The sequence below is a fragment of the Schistocerca nitens genome, chromosome 4 (assembly GCF_023898315.1).
Source record: "Schistocerca nitens isolate TAMUIC-IGC-003100 chromosome 4, iqSchNite1.1, whole genome shotgun sequence".
NCBI lineage: Eukaryota > Metazoa > Arthropoda > Insecta > Orthoptera > Acrididae > Schistocerca > Schistocerca nitens.
The window spans coordinates 578,501,779-578,517,407 of record NC_064617.1 but is presented as its reverse complement, the minus strand read 5'-3'; the positions used below and the strand labels follow the sequence as shown (position 1 = coordinate 578,517,407).

The following is a 15,629-nucleotide window of genomic DNA, read 5'->3' as shown; positions in this document are numbered from 1 at the left end:
GGAGAATGTGCTGGCCAGGGCAGCAGTCGCACATTTCCTGTATCCAGAAAGACCCGTACAGGACCTGCAACATGCGGTCGTGAATTATAGTGCTGAAATGTAGGGTTTCGCAGGGAACGAATGAAGGGTAGAGCCACAGGTCGTAACACATCTGAAATGTAACGTCCACTGTTCAATGTGCCGTCAATGCCAGCAAAAGGAGACCGAGACGTGTAACCAATGGCACCCCATTACCATCACACCAGGTGATACGCCTGTATGGCGATGACAAATACACGCTTCCAATGCGCGTTCACCGCGATGTCGCCAAACACAGATGCGGCCATCATGATGCTGTAAACAGAACCTGGATCCAACCCTAAAAAATGACGTTTTGCCATTCGTGCACCCAGGTTCGTCGTTGAGCACACCATCGCTGGCGCTCCTGTCTGTGATGCAGCGTCAAGGGTAACCGCAGCCATGGTCTCCGAGCTGGTTGTCCATGCTGCTGCAAACGTCGTCGAACTGATCGTGCAGATGGTTGTTGTCTTCCAATCGTCCCCATCTGTTGACTCAGGGATCGAGACGTGGCTGCACGATCCGTTACAGCCATGCGGATAAGATGGCTGTCATCTCGACTGCTAGTGATACGAGGCCGTTGGGATTCAGCACGGCGTTCCGTATCAGCCTCCTGAACCCACCGATTTTATATTCTGCTAACACTCATTGGATCTCGACCAACGCGAGCAGCAATGTCGCGATACGATAATCCGCAATCGCAATAGGCTACAATCCGACCTTTATCAAAGTCGGAAACTTGATGGTACGCATTTCTCCTCCTTACACGAGGCATCACAACAACGTTTCACCAGACAACGCCGGTCAACTGCTGTTTGTGTATGAGAAATCGGTTGGAAACTTTCCTCATGTCAGCACGTTGTAGGTGTCGCCACCGGCGCCAACCTTGTGTGAATGCTCTGAAAAGCTAATCATTTGGATATCATAGCATGTTCTTCCTGTCGGTTAAATTTCGCGTCTGTAGCACGTCATCTTCGTAGTGTAGCAATTTTAATGGCTAGTAGTGTATTATAAAATTTTCCATGCTGCATGTGAATACTTTTCTGAGTTGCGGACACATTTCATAACGAGTTATTACCTTATTTTTGTCTAGAATTTTAGTTTTAATCTTTATTCATTGACACTTAATCCACGTTTAAGGAGTAAAACTTTTCCCATGTATGTGGCGTATATAAAAGAACGCAAAAAACATACGAAAATTTGAAACAATCAGCTGTACTAAATGGCTAGAAAGATATGATAAATTATAGTTATTTACTATCAGAACGATGTCTACAGAGAAGATGAAAAGTTGGTGATTCGTGTAACTTTTTAGAGTGATCTAGTTTCTTAGAAGAACTGTTCACCTGTACAGCTTAAATATTTCAAATTGCTGATGTCACATATTACTGAATTTGCAGGACTTCTCTAAATTTTGCTTTTAAAAAGTACATCTGTTTATGACATTTGACTCTACGTTACGCTTATCTGATTGTGTCATCCACTGCCAAGTACAAGTATCGCTCTAATAAATGAAGAGGTATTTATAATTTTGTTAGAAGCATTGACAGAAGTAAGTAACGAACTTTCTTACACTTAATGAAAGTAAAACGGATTTATAACATCACACAAAACGGCAAGAAATAATTTCAAGTGTGTATGGACCTACTTGAAGTAAATCTTACATAAAGAACAACCCTAGAGACTGAACACCTTGTAGGATTTGACGCTAGTCGTGTTATCACAATATTTCAGTGTGAGGATTCTGGTAAAAAACGCTATTGCAGAAGGTTAGTCATGTGTCTCGTGGAACCAGATTACGTATAATTTATAATTCACAATTAACGTTTTTCACATAATTCTTACCTGGGAATTGTAATGGTCTTCCACTCAGCAGCTGAAAGGTTAGTCTGATCCCTGCCTGGAACGTGACACCAATGATCAGGAGTTTGCATTGCAAGATGGTACACAAGGGCGCACATCACAGTGAAGCATGGACCAACACACAAGTAAATGATATTCAGCCTCTTCTGAAACTTTCCTCTGGAGCCAATGACATCTAAGACATCTTCGAACGCTGGAGTGGAAACATATTTAGTGCTGTATGTCACAGTCTTCATGTCAGCCTGTAAAAAAACGAGTTATTATTTTCCTCTTAATGGTACTTCTCCTCCAATTATTATCTAAGGACTATGTCACTTCCAAAACTTGAACAAGAGAAAGAGAATTATGATGGTTATGGACAGTCTTTAATATCATTACTCTGAATGGGAAATATAACAGAAAAAGGAATTTGATTGTGTTATTTACTTATTGAATAACAATCAAAGAACTTGAGAACAAAGCACGAAGCTAGCTGTAAGAAAGGAACGAACATGAAACATGTTAAGAAAAGTTTAGGATCAATGCTAAAAGTCATTAATTTCGGACATGTAGTAGACATGTTAAAGTTTGCTACTATATTCATAGACAGTGCTAAATAGACAAATAACTTCATTCTGGAATAGCTAAGTGTATAGATTAATGACATCTATTTTTCTACTTTCAGGTAGAAGTGCACCTGGCAGAAGTGCAGAAGTTAAATAATAGCGCCCGAGACGTTAACAACCACCAACTCCAAAACTGCTTGTGAATTGAACAAAAACAAAAATAAACAATACTGAAGTTGTTCTCAGATGGGTACAAAAAATTATGGCCTAGAAACTAGTATTCGAAAACTGAAATAAGTTTATCTCTAGTACTCCAAGGCTTAAGACGAAACTCTAAATTGTCTTTAGCAATATTTAATTTTCCTACTGCCTGTTAGAAATTTCTGGCTTTTGACATTATCCTTAATCGTTTCGCAACTTTGTGTCCCTTGTTCCTCCCTTTCTTACAATTTGCCATTATTCCATGAATGCTCTATAAACTCACAATGTTTCGCCCCTCTGCAGAGAGGCATTCAGGGTAGTTATTTTTCTTTAATTTGAGTGCACTTTTGCAGTTCCTGATTGTTGTCATCCCTCTCGCTCTTTTCTTGTGCGGGAAGACTGATGTATTTATAGCTGCACATCGGAAAAACAGAAAACATTAATCTATAGGCTTTAGTCATCCCAAATGAAATTATTGGCATAATTGCATAATTACTAATCTCTACATCCTTACTGTACAATCTATTGTAGCATCAGCACATGACCACTTAGATCTAGATTTATGAAATATATATATGTCGACCCCAATGATTCCCTCTAGATAATTCCTAGAGAGAGAGAAAGAGAGAGAGAGCAGGAGAGAGACAGTGAGTACGCATCTAAATCTCTGTCACCAACAGAAAAACTAATTTACTCAGTAATTATTGTGGCACGCAGTTAACCCACTCTTATTCTCCTTATTTTCTTAGTATGTATTACAGTGTTGAGCTATCATTACCAATAACAACCTACCACTGTAAAATATAGTTAAAAGAGATGGAAAATTCAGAATATACATATACATACACATCCTGTAAGGCACTGTATGCTTTTTAGTATCCATGAATCGAGGCTGTGACTGACAATACTGAGTTGGAGAAATGCATGACACAGCGTGTTTTCTACAGCATACTTACTCACTACCAGTTTAGATCATGGAGCATCTTCACAGTGGAAAAATACCTATTGTGACAACCTCATATGTCATACGTGATATTAAACCATAAACATATATGCCACTGCTCAATTGAAAACGTATGAAAATGATACTTAATGTCATTCTTATTGGAATAACGAGCAGAAAACACTGAAAATATGAAAAATGGTAACAGCATGTTTTCTATTTGCTGAAGCCGAAATTATGGCATTAAGTATCAGTGTCTGACGTTTGGAAGTCAGCAGTGGTGCATATTTTTCTGGTTAAATAGCATGTATGGTCGTGAAGTTGTCATGTATAGATATTTTCCACTGTGGATGCTATTGACAGTTGCCTGAAAACAATTTTTTTTTCAATATTGAGGTATACACTTCACAGTAACACTATTGAGTAACTTGGCTAAATTACGTACAACTTTTGTGAACCAATGTCCACATGACTCAGTAACAGAAATATCTATCCCTTATATTGCCTAAAACGTGCACATGAAAATGAAGTCCATAAACATCGATGTGGGGAGGAGTGTGGAGGATAGGTAATGACACACTCTCATATGGCTGGGAGATTGCAGAGAGTCCAAAGGTGAACGACAATGTGCCAGCATGACACGGTCCCATGAACTGATGAGCTTATGGTCAGTAACATATAGTACCTGCAGAGCAGTACCCTTGTTGACTGCTGCCAGAGGTGCAGCATTATAGGGGCTCACAGCAAAGGCGAGACGATACCTGACAAACAGTGGCAGTGGCAGGTTCTGGGTCTGAATTGGAAACTCTTAGCAGGTGTTGGTTGGTCAGAGTGTAGAGTGTTACTGCCATCAGAAGTAATAGAATTAGCTAGTACTGGCTCAATTTTTAAAGATAACTCGTTCACTCATTTCACTTGCTCACTTGTTTTCTTTAAGAAAGTTACCCAGGACCTCCTTATTTCTACTACTACCATCTTTTATTCAGGTGTAACTCATTTATTTTTGTAGAGAAATGAACTTTTTGGTTCCATTCCAAAAAATTATATTTTTTTGAAATATGTTATCATAAAAAATTAAATACAAAACTTTTTTATATGTTCTCATCACTACCGAAATTTTTTCAAGTTCTTCTTATATATTAGACATAAGATTTTTATGAAACATTCATTCTGGTAGCTAACACTGGTCCACAGTTTTACAACATTCACATCTAACTTTAATTTTCAAATATTTATTTTTACATTCTTTAAAAACACTACAATATCCATATGTTCGATATTTGTTTTTATAAAAATTCAAAATACTATCATAATCTATTACAAATTCTATGCTGTGCATTGTGTGTCAAATTCCTTTTAGTAAACAACACTATATATATGTTATGTGCCAGAGTTTCTTAGTTGTCTTTTGACTTGTAACAATATTTTTTGTACAAGTCATATTAATCACATCATAAGGCTGATTCCTTACAAAATTATATGGAGTTATGTCAGTCTCTACTTTGAGTAGTGTAACTCATTTAAAATCTAGGAATGCATCGTAACTTTTCATAAAGTTATTTGGAGGATTAGTATTCCACGTTTCATCTGGAAGATTTCGTTTCTTCCATTTTTTAGATATGTATTCTGTAGCGGGATGGAAAATAAAGAGTCAAGTAACTGATTATTCTTATGATTTGTCTGAAATATAACAAATACAAAATATGGCATATCAAATTCTGTAGTGTTATATAAATTTGTAAAACCTAACTAAAAAATCTAATAACCATTTGATTCTGTGACTATTACAGTTTGATGTTCATGAAAATGATACTGGAATGTTGGATTTTTCAGTATATTTTCTCAGTGTTCAAGTTGATAAGTCGGTTAATATTTAACAATTGGTACCAGAATTTCCATAGTTTCTACAACAATTTTCCCTTTTCTGGCAAGAGTGTCTTTTATTTCAATTCCAGCTTGGATGAAATGAGGCCGTTGTAAAACAGCATCTCCACCACATTAAATTCAAATAACAGTTACAGTTAAACCACCTTCCCACATAATTTTCTTACGGTCTTTAAATAACCCTCCAAGTGTTTGAAAGGCGTAGAGCATTTCATTTTTCTTACTCTTTAATTTTCCATTATTAAGAATGTGACCTACCATACTTATCTTATTAGTAATTGATGAAGTCAAAATGAACAGAACTGATGGAGAAATAAAAGAATGTTGAATTCTAGATAGAATATAATTTCCTTTCTTTATGGTTATGAAGTCAATCACTTTTGAAACACAATTATCGATGAACTTTTTATAGGGTTTCCATTGTATTTTGGATAATCTGTGCCATCAACGCCACTAATACCAAAGCTTATGTATAATTGTGCATGGTTAGGATGTAAAGATCAATCACCAATATTTCTATTAATTTCTACGAGGGTCAGAAGTTTAATAGTGGCAATACTTATTTACAGCTCATACAAAATAGATACGTGTTTCAAAGTTTTACTGACCTTCAAAGTAGTCACCAGCATTGTGCATAACTCATTGCCAGTGATGTGGAAGTGATAGGATACTCTTAACAGTGTCAGTTGTGTTGACAGTTCGAGCAGGGCAGTCTATTACCCAATGAAATTGTAGCAGTTCTGAAGTGAATGCTGTGAAGTGTTTCTTTCAGTTTAGAAATCGAGTTGAGCTCATGAGGGCTTAAGTCATTGGAGTGCAGTAGATGGTACAGAACCTAGCAGCCCCAGCAGTCAAACAAATCAGTAACAGCTTGCACTGTATGTGCTGCAGTATTGTCCTACAAAATGATGGTCAGGTCCTGCAAAAAGTGTCATCACATCAGTCTCTAAGCTTGTCAAAGGTTATGTTCCAAAAATGAACAGCATAGAGACAGAAGTGATGACACTTTCTGCAGGACCTGACCATCATTTTGTAGGACAATACTGAAGCACATACAGTGCAAGCTGTTACTGATTTGTTTGACTGATGGGGCTGCTAGGTTCTGTACCACCTACTGCACTCCCCTGACTTAAGCCATCATGAGTTCAACTCGATTTCTAAACTGAAGGAAACATTCCACAGCATTCGCTTCAAAACTGCTACAAATTCGTTGGGCAAAAGATCGTGCCACTCGAACTGTCAATACAACTGGAACTGTTAAGAGTATCTCACAACTTCCACATCACTGGCAACAGGTTATACACAATGCTGGTGACTAATTTGAAGGTCTGTAAAACTTTCAAACAAGTATCCATTTTGTACGAGCTGTAAATAAATAACTGCCACTACTAAAGTTCCAACTCTTGTAAATCCTTATTGGTTAAATTTAAATAATTTTTACTTTTCTCATTTACTGTTAATCTCGATTTTGTTCATGATTTATTAAGAAAAATTTTTATTAAATGTAAGCAAAAGGCAGACTTTTGCATCAAAAAATAGCTGACATTAGTCTGCAATTAAGGATTAAGACATTGCTAAAATAATTGTTACAGAAGCACCATTAAAATCTATCAAACTGTCATTTTCATCGGTTATAGTAATTTCCAAATGTTGAACAGGATCAAAATTGAAATATTTCCAAAAGAAAATTGGTTCATAAATTATTGGTCCACCAAAATCAATGTTAGTCTTCAATGAAGAAGTAATATTCGTTTCTTAATGAAAATGATGCGTATATTTTACAAACATTCCATTAGAAAGATTAAAATTTTTATTATTTTATTTGAATGGCACAATTATGGGACATTGTTATTCATAGTCTTTTTATTAGCTACAACAATTTGTCCACTAAATTCAGGCATACTTTCAATACCATCCTTGATATTCATATATAATTATACATCATTCTAAATAGTTACTCTGTGTAAAATTTCATCTGCTTCAATGTGAATATTTGGCCTTTTTTGTATGAATAATTTTTTTAAGTTCATGAACTATACTGATCAACACGAATTTCAATTGTTTCTTCATTTCACAGTTTATAATTTTTTGATGTACTATTTGTAGTTTGTAATGTTGAATAAAAACCAACAAGTGCCACATTTTTATACTTTCTCATAGATACAATCAATCTTTTTTCAACAACGGATGATTTATCACACAACTGAAATAGAAAACCTATGTCTATTAATAAAATATTATTTGATTTAATGAAACCTTATAGGGAACTGAAAATAAGAATTCCTGGGAAGAAGTTAAAATATAAGCATGATAAAATTTTAACGAATTCTATTTGATGTGCAACCAAGTTGTCTTGTAAAAGCAATATTAATTATTTAGAATTATATTTTAGCACTTGGATGTTTGAATTGGAATAAAGTTAACTATTTGCATATTTATTCTAAAAGCTTAGGTCAACCGAAATACTCAGAGTTTATAAAAAGGTGTTAAAAACTTCAAGATAAGCATAATGAAAAAATTTCTACTTTTGTTGAAAGTAATGGTGAAATCATTCCATTAGATCAATGTGAAAATAATTCAGTTGTACTTTTTTATGACTTCATTCTTGAAAATCAAGACATAGTTAAGGAATCTTTTACTAGATGCAGACTTAAAGGAATAGATTCTTTTTACTTTGCTCAGACCTATTCGAAAATACCAAAGCAGTTAGTGTGAAATTATCTTCATTTTTTAAATATGATGCGACAAATTGACTCGTCATTACTCTTGATTCACTAACAACATAACTGTTAAACATTTATTTTAAACTAAAAATTTAAAACAAAATTAGTTAATGTTTTTCATCTTTAATAAATGTTTATAAAGTACAATCCTGAAATTGCTAATAAAGCTAGATGGAATAGAAGAGTAAAGGAACAATTAAAAGTAGAGTTTAAACAATGGAAATAACAACCAACAGAATTAGAAAAATATAAAAAGGAAAAACAACCTTTTATTGATGCAATGGAACATGTAAAACTAGGAATAGAAGGTTTAGGATTAATGTTATGAAAGCTACTGACGAAAATAGAGAGACTGAAGAACAAATGATTCCCTATCGTCATCATATAGCATATAGAAAACTTTGGAGTTTTATCAGCAACTAGGAAACTATACGATTGGTCCAAAGATGAAGTGGTGGGAAGTATTACTATAAATCAGCTGGATTAGAAATACAAGATGCATTGACTAAATGTAAAGAAAAAATAAAGCTCAAATCAAGGTGCAGCTAAAAAAAATAATGGTTGATGATTATTGTAAAAGGGTAAGTATACGTGAAAGGATGTTAAAGTATATCAACAACAGTTTATATACAGCGTTTGATTTAAGACTTGTTAGTCAGTTAAAAAATGTTGGTAGTTTACCAATTAAATTCAATTATGATGAAATAACTATTGGTCATAAACAATATGAAGCTGCAGATGGATTAATGAGTATTTTAACTAAAAAGCATATTACTATGGGCGATTTGAGTGAAAAATTTGATAGTGTTGATTGAAATAACTATGCAGATACTTTTGTATACATCAGGGGCATTATATCCTGATAATAATCCACATAAAATCGAATCAAGTAGAGTTAAAATAAGAATGATTGATTAAAGAAACTCTTAATCACTGTTTGGCAAACATAAGAAGATAAAAAATAGTAGATACAGAATCAAATTCAGATGTAAAAACAGATTAAAGTCTCATAAAGAAATACATAAAAACCATTCGAATATGTTCAGATGTATAATGTCTGTTAGATAATCATTAGATCAGCAGCTCATGATGAAAAATGAGCCAGCTATAAAAATTGTTATAATGAAAAAGCTGGAATAAGTCAAACATTAACTAATAAATTTAGTAAATATCATCATAACCAATCGTAAACGAATACCATATCTATTTAGATTTGCTAATAATTTTCCTCACACTTTTGGAAAAGTGAAAATTATAGAAAAGTATTAGTAAGCATTTCGATTAAGAAATTACTATCTGAAATGCATCATAGTAATTATAATAACTGTTGTCTTGGCACAAAATTAGAAGAAAGTTTATTTAGGGGTGGTCAAGGATGAAGCTTATAAAAACATAATATTACATATCAAGATAATAAAGACTGAGAAACTAGACATCAAGCTGGCAAAGAACTTCAGTTAACTGCAGGAGAATGAATGCATGCTTCTGGCCCTTCAATCACGAGAAAAATTTGCAATAATAGCTATTAGATGAATAACATATGGAAAACTTGATGTTGATGTTAATGGATGGAGTTTGTGAAACTAATAATAATTTTTATATATAAAAATGAATAACTTTAGTATTGTTTACACTTTGCTGCATAGTGATAAAACAAACTCAAAATCAGTCAAAATTCAATTAATTAATTAACAATTAATAAGGTTCCATAATTTTTCAACTAATGCACAAAAAGGAAAGAGGAATAAAACGACAAAAAAGTGGAAATCTAATCACTACATTAGGTATTCCTGTTGTCAAGAAGGTTATTGAATATCCAAAAAAACTGAAAAAAGTTATGACTAACAAAACATGAAAGAGGATTTTTACCAATACTGCAGACTGCATTATCATATCAAGCAACAATTGGTTCTGCTCTGCAGCCATTGGCAATGTGGTAATAAATAAAAAGCAAGCTGATAAAGATTTAGAAAACAGGAAGACATAATCTAGTAACAGAAAATAAGAGTAAAGAAATTGAAAACGTAAAATAAATCGATGAAGTAATTGAAAATATAGTTATCCCTTATCTAATTTTGATGTAAATGTATAAGTTAAAAAATTACAAATTAATCACATACGTGGTGTATTCATGATTGATGAATTACACAATAGACCAAAGGACCTTGAATGTGGAATAGTAACTCTACACACATCTGTACATGTAGTTATAAAATTACAAATTAATCACATACATGGTGTATTCATGATTGATGAATTACACAATAGACCAAATGACCTTGAATGTGGAATAGTAGGTCTACACACATCTGTCCATGTGGGAAATCATTTCAGTTTTTGTTAAAAATCAGATAATTTGAAATTTGTTTTGATACATTTGATGATAACATAAAAAGAATTAGTAACTTATTTTTTTGAAAATATTACTCATATTATAATGCTGAAAGAATACAGAATTTAAATGAATGTATTTGCCAACATTTATATTTATTTGTTTTAAAAAAATTGTCAGATAATTATAGCTTCCATGATATATTGATTTTAATACATGGACACTTTTGGAAAAAACTACATTATTCTAAAAGTGATCTGAATACTGAAAAAATAAACTTATAATACATAAAAAATGAATTAGAATCAAAAATGTATTCAAAAGTAGAAAGTACAATTAAATAATTTCATACAGAATTACATCACATATTTAAAGTAAGTAAAAGATATGTTGATTTTAAATGTAGAAGATTAGTAAATTTAAAAGACCCTATAAGTGGTTATGATACTGCTATGAAATAATATTTAGAAAATGAGTTAACCAGTTTTGTTACAAAATCAAAATACACAAGGATTCTACCACTGTTCAGTAACTATGTCACTTTATCACAGTTTAACAAAAAGATTAATCAAATTAATGAAACAAATTTAAGTAATTACTTTTCAAAATATGAAGTTGATACAGCTTATTCAGATTACTTCTCAAACACACATTTAACACAGTATCTTAGTCAATTGAGTGATCTTCAGAAAACTGATTTTTCAGTTTGGTAGGGGTGATGAAATATTCAATTATACATGCGAGTACGATGTAAAACTCAATAGAATTATTTTATTAGGGGCCAATATAAACTTATTGATTTTAAAATAGAGATAAAAGGATGTAATGCTGATGAGTTGGAAACTTTATATCCAGCTCAGTTCAATAGTCCATTACTTCAAATGAAAACGACAAATAAAATATTTACAACTCAGTGTGTTAACACTATCTGTTTCAGGTGAATGACTCATGTTTCATGAACTTATTTTAGAATCAAATGATATTGAAGCTATGGTATAAAAATTTTAAACAAATAAAATTTTTATCTGTGTAAATGGATAACCATATATACATCTTGATGTGTAAAAAATTTAGTGAAAGACATAATCTTCAGAGCCTAGTGAATGAGACTTGTAGACAGAGAATTGAAGGTCTATGTTGAATTTGCAAAAGTAGAAAGAGTAAATTTGTTAAAAAATGTAGTTAAAGTGGTGAATGAATCAGTCACTCCTTTAAATATTTGTGCAGAAATTATTAATGAGTTACATAAACCAATGGGAATAAAATTTTAAAAGAAAAGATGTTGTTTCATTTGGTATTAATGAGTTATGGCAAACAGACCTAGTCGAAAAGGACTCTCGAAACTTAAAGGGAATTTCAAAAATACACAAAGGAAAAAATATTTATTAACTTCCAACATTGTTTTTTTTTCAAAATTCCCATGGGCTAAGTTATAGATAAACTAGGTAAGAATGCAAGTGATGCTTATCAAAAAGTATTTAAAAATATCAAATGTCAAAGACATAATTAGGTCTTTAGATAACTCACCAAAAACTTCAGAAACAAATAATGGAAAAGGTTTTTATAGCAAATAATTTCAAGAATTGGTGCAAAAATAATATTAATCATTACTCAACTTTTGCTGAATTAAAAGCATCTGTTGTTGAAAGATTTACAGAACATTGGAAGAAAAGACATGGGAAAAATGTGACTTACAAAGGAATTATAACTGGATTGACACAGTTTCAGTTTATGGGTATGAATTACTGAAAAAAATATCCTGAGCATATATCTAGCTCAAAACGTATTGAGAAAGAAAGGTAATAAAGTATATATTACATAGTTAGGACTTTCTAATTCACACAACAGTGATATCGATAAGGATAAAATAATTCTTTTAAATATTAAATAAAAATTTTATAACGAAATATATCAAACAGTATGAAAGAGATAATTAACCATTTCATTTTTTCCATCCTTTGTTTCCCTGATGATAACAAATATATAGTCTCCAAACACAGAAATTAATTATCTGATGAAAATATGAATTATTTAGATGTCTAAATGAAGAAGAAATTTGTATTGCTAATGAATACCTTAAAAAAGAACCCAGAGGCAGGAGCCTGCTTTTGCTGCCGCTCATTACTCTGTGAAGTTTATTTTTAAAAAAATCGCTATCTCTTTCCATATCTTTATCTTCTGCTTAATTTTATATCCCATTGATCACGTACATGCATTGAATGTTTCTGTAAATATATTATAATAATCTGGTTATTCTTAATAGATAGAAGCCAGTTTTTGTTAGGTAAAATATCTAACATAACAGATTTTATTTTATGTGTTTTACTTCCAGTTGTTAATTGTATTATAACTTATTGTTCCATAACAATTGGATGAAAGTCAGTAGGTTGTTCTGTTCATATGTTAACACATATTTTACTTCTAAGAGAATTTATTAAATGAACATGTTACTCATATCTTCACAGAATAATTCAATACACTGTTTTAGATCATTAAAGTGTATTTGATTGATTTCTTTCTCTTTATTATCATTATGTGCAATAAAGCATGTCTCAACTCTGTTTTCTATTTGTTTTTTATTACACGACCCTTGAAACAGATTGGTCACCACGACAGAATGTTAATCGTAAGGGTGTTTTGTTGTCCAAATCATCATCATTTCATCCCTATCGACATGCAAGTCACCAAAGTGGCTCAAAAGGAAAGAAGCACCAGGCGAATGGTCTACTGAAAGGGACGCCCTAGTCACATGATATTTTCATTTTTCATTACAACATTCATTAATATATATGTAAAATAATTAGTCATCGACTAATCAACCACTATTATACACTGAGAAACGACTTCGTGAGTGTAATTTCTAACAAATACTCTCAACTTGAATATAATTTATTCTGGAATAATGTTTAGTAGTTGCAATAACAATAACGTCTTTTTTTCCATTTCTATGACACTATTTAGTATGTCTTTTAAATGTAAACATTATTTTTCCTTTTCTTGTAGTTGCTGTCGTAATTGATGATTTCCTTGTTCTCCTATTCTTACTTTATTTTCAAATTTTGAATTTAGTTGTTTTGATTGAACGTTTTTAGATTAGATTAGATTAGATATTTAATAGAATCTAATAGGTACTTTTTTTGTAGGTGAGTAATATTTCTTACTCGTTTACATTGTTTTCTGTTTAATGTCATTATAGATTCTTTAAAAGTATCAACTGTTAACAAAATCAACTTTTTTGTACAAGATAACTAGATGTTAACATGTCCATATCATTTAGCATACATTCATGTTGTTTAACTAGTGGATTTCCCAGTTTGATTTCTGAATGTGTGATTTAGTTTTGTTAAGAAAATAACATAAATATTTTTGACTTGCTTAAAATTTGTCAGGGGAGAATTTTCTCACTTGGAAAATCCATTTAAAAAACTAAAAGATTAGTAATCTTAACATACTTTTTCTTATAAAGGGAACCAAATGTCCATAAACCAAGAAATTAGCTTCAGTTGATAGTTGTTCTACTGAATAAATTCAAAAATATACACAATAGATCATACTGAATTATAAGTGCTTACAAAAGCTCCCATTTAATGAAGAATATTTTTTCAAATTTTTTACATTATAATTAAAACCAAATTGTTAAATAGACATATTATTTAATTAAATTGTTAAATTTTCAGGTATCGTCAAGATTTTTAATTTTTATATTTTTACTATCTAATAAAGTTATTTGCAACGAATGTTTTGTCCAGATGTCTAAAAGGAAACGAATTAAAAGTCAGAACAACAGAAGTAGGACTCAAACATTATCATAAATTTTGAAAACAACATGTTATTGATATTAATAGTAATAATAATACTATAAACAAAGAAATGAACAATTATAATAATGTAATGAAAAATTGTAATATAAAGGAATTAAAATCTAAAGCAAAGAACTAGGAATAAAGTTTATTGTAAATTAGAAATGGAGTAACTCGTACTTCGATTAATGTAAATTTTTAAAATTTACATTTGAAGGGATTGCATAAACTGTACTTGATAACAACTGAAAGACATAAAAATAAATTTAATGATTATATTAGAAACAATGATCTACATGGTGGAACTGGATGGGAATATATATTAGAACATTATGCATTATCTGTAAATTTATGAGAGTATTTCAAGGCAGACTAGATAGAGAATGTAATGCAACCGTGCATCCCCTTCACATGTTTATGCTAAGTATTAAGCACATTTACGCTAGCGGGAATGCTCAGTAGCAGCCAGGCTACATTTACATTTGACAATTATGCGACAGCAAGGAGCATTAACGATAATATCATAGAAGGCAATGTTGTGTCAAGCAGAGGCAAGATCCGACTATTCGGAAGTACGATCTTACAATCTGAGACAGTGTTCCAAGACAAACTTCCACCACAATGTCTATAAATGTGATGTCAGATCCGCCTAGCAACAGTGATCTAAACGCCCATTGGACGAAAGTTTTGAGGTATATATGCACAGGAGATGAGTTAAGTGTCCCTACTGACTGAGAGGAGAAAGGTAGGGTGTGTCTTGTCCATCGGGAACACAGGGCGTGGTAGTAGCGAGTCACCACTCAAAAGGCATGGTCAAGTAACTGGGGGTAGCTCCAAAATAGCAGTCACGAATAAATATTCAAGCTGTTAAACAAGTTATAAAGTTAAAGAGAAGGTTTTAGTAGTGAATGCTATGTGTCATGGGCAGTATCTATCATGAGTATGAAAGTGATAATTGTTTTAATGTGTTGTAACAGGTTGAAGGTAATAGTGTAGCCAGGAGCCGCCATATTGGAAATTCTGTGATGTGTGTTTCAACTTAGTCTTCATTAAAACGAGTATATGACAAAACATTTAAACATTTTACAACTGGAATCAGGACATACCCCACTACAGTAGGATCTCAAACCTACATTGAACCTGGAACAACAAGGAACAACTGAAGCAGCAAGACACCAGGTTAATAATACAGAATCCAGAAAAGTAAGGCAGAGTCACTTCCTTCTCGCTACAATGCCACAGAGGGCATTGTAAGAACTTATTCCTAGAATGTAACTTGTC

The 15,629-nt window shown here is 32.2% G+C and overlaps 1 protein-coding gene across 2 annotated transcripts in view; it reads right to left on the bottom strand.

Moving 5' to 3' along the window:
* The window catches only part of LOC126251532 (organic cation transporter 1-like), a 186,366-nt gene that overhangs the window by 137,132 nt on the left and 33,605 nt on the right, over positions 1-15,629 (bottom strand). Inside the window, exons 2-3 of one of the 2 annotated variants that reach the window (XM_049952034.1) lie at positions 2,950-3,080; positions 1,903-2,162 (exon numbers count right to left, since the gene is read on the bottom strand). In XM_049952034.1, coding sequence (XP_049807991.1) covers positions 1,903-2,162; positions 2,950-3,036 — 347 coding nt within the window. In that variant the 5' untranslated portion in view covers positions 3,037-3,080. The remainder of the gene's footprint in view (positions 1-1,902; positions 2,163-2,949; positions 3,081-15,629) is intronic. The other variant, XM_049952033.1, reaches the window with a different exon arrangement.